The 5,362-nt window shown below is 37.5% G+C and overlaps 1 protein-coding gene across 1 annotated transcript in view; it reads right to left on the reverse strand.

The window, feature by feature from the left end:
* Positions 1 to 3,948, reverse strand: part of LOC123969496 (complement C3-like) — a 24,898-nt gene extending 20,950 nt beyond the window's left edge. The window contains exons 1-8 of the mRNA XM_046046955.1: positions 3,834 to 3,948; positions 2,674 to 2,869; positions 2,307 to 2,469; positions 2,024 to 2,118; positions 1,773 to 1,861; positions 792 to 874; positions 605 to 692; positions 311 to 413 (exon numbers count right to left, since the gene is read on the reverse strand). Coding sequence (XP_045902911.1) covers positions 311 to 413; positions 605 to 692; positions 792 to 874; positions 1,773 to 1,861; positions 2,024 to 2,118; positions 2,307 to 2,469; positions 2,674 to 2,869; positions 3,834 to 3,910 — 894 coding nt within the window. The 5' untranslated portion in view covers positions 3,911 to 3,948. The remainder of the gene's footprint in view (positions 1 to 310; positions 414 to 604; positions 693 to 791; positions 875 to 1,772; positions 1,862 to 2,023; positions 2,119 to 2,306; positions 2,470 to 2,673; positions 2,870 to 3,833) is intronic.
* Positions 3,949 to 5,362: the final 1,414 nt, after the last annotated feature.

Below are 5,362 nucleotides of genomic sequence, written 5' to 3' on the forward strand. Positions count from 1 at the left end.
GATCTAATGTGACATCATATAAAAATGTGTCTTGACATACAGTCAGTGAACAGTTGGAGGTTTATTATTATATCAGCCTGGCTTTATTCTTAACATGCTAAATACTTACTTACTAACTGTAGATAGAGATGTAACAATTTAACTAAATTAACTGCATGTCTGAATAACAGGAAATCCTACATGTTTAATGTTTTGGAGACTTGCAGATTTTGAAGCGCTGGTAAAGGCCAAGCTGTAAAACACTGTACATGACAGAATAACCAATCAACTCAGAAAATGACACAGAAATTCAGCAAAAGTTTGTGCTCACCGGCACTCTCTGAAGAGAACTTTGAAAGCTCTTCTTTTGACCCTCTTGCATAACCCCAAATACCACGTAGGCTGTCCCATCCACCTCTTCACCAAACAAATACCTAAAACCACCAGAGAAGGACGTGTTTAAGCCCACAATGAAGTGAAAAAAAAATGTAACAACACAAAAAATGACCTATAGACAAAAAAGAGCACCAACACAATGCCTGAACACCACCCTTTATTTTCTACTTCAAGCACTCTACTTATCAAATTTGGTCTCTAAAGCTACAAAACAAAATCTTTAACTTACGTAGCTTTGATGTTGACGGTGAGCTCTTCAGCGTCCACGTAGAAGAAGGCGCTCGCAGGTGTCAGTTTAACCTCAAAACTTGGCAGCACTGTAAAAATAAATGAGTTGTTTTGTGTGTCCAATCAGGTAAAAAGACACTGAATGTTATGTAGGTTATAAATAAAAATTCAGGTAATGAAGGACTTACCATATTCTTTGACCTCGAACTCTGCAGTATAGCTCTGCTGTGGGTTGCTGTGAAACTTCGCCACCACCTTCCACAGTCCAGGACTAAACACAGGCACACAGAAGAACACATATTTCAGTTATGAAGCAAAAAATTTAATTGTTCACAGCATTTAGAAACAGGGAATCAGACTTGAAGTTTAAGTTAATTATTTGTTACACAAATTATCTGCTACAATGGACTTGGTATTTATACTGTCCTACAGAGAGCAGCATCTGAGGTTTAGAAGAAAAGGTTAGAAGAGTTAGAAGGAAAAGACTAACATATTATATCACTTTGTTTAATCTGTAAAATAAACGACTATTAGCTGTTTTATAGGGGTTAAGTGCATACCTTTTCTTGGCTGGGAACAGTAATTTCCTGGGGTCACTGTTAAATTTAACATGTAACATTTGGACAGAGCCAGGCTAGCTGTTTCTCCTGCTTCCCGTCGTTATGCTAAGCTAAAATAACCTGTCCTGGCTGCTGCCTTTATAATTAATGGACATGACATGACAGCGGTATCAGTCTTATCATCTGATTCAGAAAACGATAAGCATTTCCCAAAATGTCAAACTATTGCTTTGATATCATCAAATGTGTAGTTTAAATTAACCTTTACCACAATAATTGCATGATTTCCACTAGAGTCAAAAGCAAAGATGGCAGTTATTGCTACTTTGCTAAGATAATTACCTTTTAGCAGGTCTAATTTTGCTTAGTGTGTGTGTACTGAGGATTCAGTGTGTCTCGACACTTTAAACACTGTCTGACTAAATTCATTTTTGTTTAGTACAAACACTAAATTAACAACATGGAAATTAATTGTATAATACATAATATAAACATGTTAAAATATCCTATATCAGTATTTATTCAAATTAACTTGTTATCAATGTTAAAATGTAAATTCACCACTAAAGAACACAATGTATAGAAATGTAATTAAAATATAATAGTCACCTGACAATTTCAGCAAGTTGGTAATCTCCAGAGTGGAGCCCTGATTTCAGAGAGACTGGATCAAGTGGCATAATTATGCCTTCAGGGGTCTAAATATAAACAGTATAAAACAACCTTAACAGTGAGTCATGACATTCATTTAGGAAATCAATGCTATATTTTTATACAATCCACGAGCCTGGTCAGCATCTACTGTTTAGCATTTGTGATATCTCATCATGTCTGTGCTTATCAAAAATACAATACAATACCACAATCTCAATGGCAATTGAAGCATCAGTTTGGGTTGCGTCGTCTCTCTCTACGGGCTCCATACGGGGGGTCACTGCAAACATCCTGTAATGAACTGACATAGAGAGTGAAAGAAGTTCATGTTGCTGCTGAAGGATGGTTTATCTATGTGGATATATGTTGCTTTAGTGAAACTGATAAAAATATATAGTGTGATATATTTTCTATATTAATGTCTCACAGGTAGACAGGTAGAGGTAGAGGCAGTTGTGTTCTTCAGCACTGATGGAGTATTGAACTCACCTTTGCTGTTGGGGGTGTAGAGGGTCTTGTCAGTCTGGATGAATATGTACCCGGACTGGAAGGACACCAAGACGACTTTCTCCAGCAGTCGGTCAGGGAACTGAGCTTGTAGGTACACATACTGCTTCATGTTGGGATCCTTACTGAAGTCACCAGCAGGGATCTGAAACCAGTATGAAGAGACAAAAGCAGTTGTGAGGAGTATATCATGTAGTTATAGATGCTAAATTTTAAAATTCGTTTGTAGTAATAATAGAAAATTAATTTAGTCTAAATGATAAATTCAGGCTTTAAAATATATGTAATATCAGAAATGTATTTTAGAAATTAAGTATCAGTAACATATAATTCACGATTTCTACATTACCTTTATTTGTCCGAGGTCTTGGAAGTTATTTGCGCTGGTGAGGGTCACAGATGTGGATGACAGCTTTTTGGTTTTGGTTGGATGGTTCATCACAAGGATTTCAACCCTAATGTCTGCTCCTGTGCAGTCTTGACACTCCACAAAGATGTTTTCTGCTGTTCCTACCCGCAACAAGTTGGGGGCAGACATCACCTGCCTGCAACAAGAAAGAAAGAATATAGTCGTACAGAAAGGATCACATACTGTTCAGGATGTACTTACTGATGTATTTTGGACTTCAAACTACACACATAGAAATGTAGGGTTGACACTGTGAATACACATGATTTACAGATGTATTTGTTTATTTAATTGTACAAAGGTTATATGCATGGATCTCTTAGAGAATTGATTCCTAACCTTTTTAGTGTGTGACTCCTTAAAAAGAAGAACGACAATTTTTTTCTCTGTCATAAGTACTGGCCTTACTGAGTATGGGTTTTCCATCTGAATGTTTTTTTTATTTGCCTTACAAGGGGAACATTTCTAGTATTTCACAAGAACCCCCCCACTCCACCCCCCAACACATGTATTGCTCATGGACTTTCCACATAATGAGTAATCTATTGATTATCTTGATTAAGATCCAGCACTCGATCAATGCAACATTTCATCATGGCTCTAGTCTTTGTTTGATGCGTCTGGCGTAATGTTTTACTGTGCAAATTCTGAACAAAATCTAGGGCATCTTTCTGGCATCATTTAAGCCCTAAATTGTGGCATTGCTGGCATTCTATGGCAATGCTGTAATTTTAATGGTAATATTAGTAAGTACAACCTACAGCATAGCCTGATCAAACTGCAAACAAGGAGCTGCTGAAGATGCAGATGCTTCAGTTTTTTTCAGATGGTAAGCACTGTACTACAGAATGCCTGCAGACCTGCAGCATTTTTGTCTAAAGACTAAATCTAAATTGCCTGCCAAAATTAACACTGCTATATAATTTTTAAATTGTATAGATAGGCAGAGAACCCCTTGATATAATCATTTCTCCCATTGCAGTTTAACCAAGAATAATTTGCAATCTGAACAAACAAACAAACAGGATATTCTAGCTCTGTTTTCCATTAACTAATTCACGTTCAGGGGGAATGTGTAAAGTTAAGACAGGTCTACTTACAGTGGAGCTCCATCAGTCAGGGAAGTGAGAGAAGCAAAGGCCAGAGAGGCCAGCATCCACAGCAGAGTCCTACTCATCCTCCTACCTGATCCTGGTTCGCTGTCAATGTAGACTGTTTCTCCGCAATACTCTCCTTTTATCCACCCTCCTGCCACACCTCCACTTCACCTCCCAACTGTCTCATCTGCCCTCCTCCCACCGTGGTTCTGTACACAAACATACTTAAACATGATTTCCCAGAAGCAGTTGAGAAACTTTTTGTTATCTCCACTGTCAGGACAAAGATAAACAGTAGAAAATCAATGAGGGTTTACATGTTTCACTAACTTTTGAGCATATTTACTCCAATATTACATAAAAACAGCTTTTCTGTATTTATGATGTTTTCTAAAATGACACATTTGTTTTCTTTATGTTTTTTCTTGTTTGGGATAAGGATAGTTGGACATGATCAGACATATTAAACATGCACAAACATACAGAAAACTAGTGGGGTGAAAGTAGTGTTGAGTAATTTCTGTCTAAATTATCTGGCAGGGCTTTTTGGAGTTTGAGCAGCAGGGAATTTCCTCCAATGGCATCTGATTAAAAATAATAATAAAAACAATTATATAATGGAATATAATCATACTCTCTGATTGCCGTAATCAGCAGCTTGTTTTAAGTTACTTTTTTGTTTCATTTCCTAAATTTCTTACAAGATGTTTTTCAGAACATTTTTAATAAAAGCTTTCAAAAAGTGATGGAGACATGTCCCCAGCATCCCCAGACATTGACAAGCTACTTTTTGCACATGGCTGCTTGAAAGGCACCCGAGCTTCTCTTCTCCCTCGTCTCTCTCCGCTGACAGTTTAGCATGGAAGCAAGATCAGGAACAGGTGGGTGTCACATAGTGCCCAGAGAACTTCATATGGAAAGGGCAGAGGAAATTATGGCAGCTTGTGAGAAGTGCCTGTAGACAAAAAAAGGTCCCAGTACGCAAGAGAGTAAAATGTTGAGGTGCTGGTACTGTGTACTGGTGCATACCGGCCCTCTTCAAGCACTGGTTACAATAAATAACTTTTGTTCTATTTGAGCTTCCACAGTGATACAAATGCAGAAAACAATCACAGACCTGTTTTTTTAAGGAAAGTATTCACAGTCAGCTGCTAAAAAGTGAATTTTAGAAGACTAAAAAGGAAGAGAGTTTCCACTCTGAACCCTGTTTTTGCATCCAGAAAGACACATGGCCAATCACATCAGGTGAGAGGTGACACTAAGGTATTGGTTTCAGAAAATAAAAGTTCAAATGCAGAACTTTCTACTATTACAACAGAGTTCTCTTAATATTTCATCATTCAAGGTTGTCGGCAGAACTTTCAGCTTTATGGCATTTCTTTTTCTTCCAAGCAAAATAGACAGCGATCCCAATTAATAAAACGATCACCACAGCTGCTCGCACACCACATATGAGCAGGGAGCGGTCTGTTCAGGTAAAGACACAAAAATCTATTGTCAAGTTATTGCTGTGACTGAAGTCAAAAGGAATA

The sequence above is a fragment of the Micropterus dolomieu genome, linkage group LG04 (assembly GCF_021292245.1).
Source record: "Micropterus dolomieu isolate WLL.071019.BEF.003 ecotype Adirondacks linkage group LG04, ASM2129224v1, whole genome shotgun sequence".
Lineage (NCBI taxonomy): Eukaryota > Metazoa > Chordata > Actinopteri > Centrarchiformes > Centrarchidae > Micropterus > Micropterus dolomieu.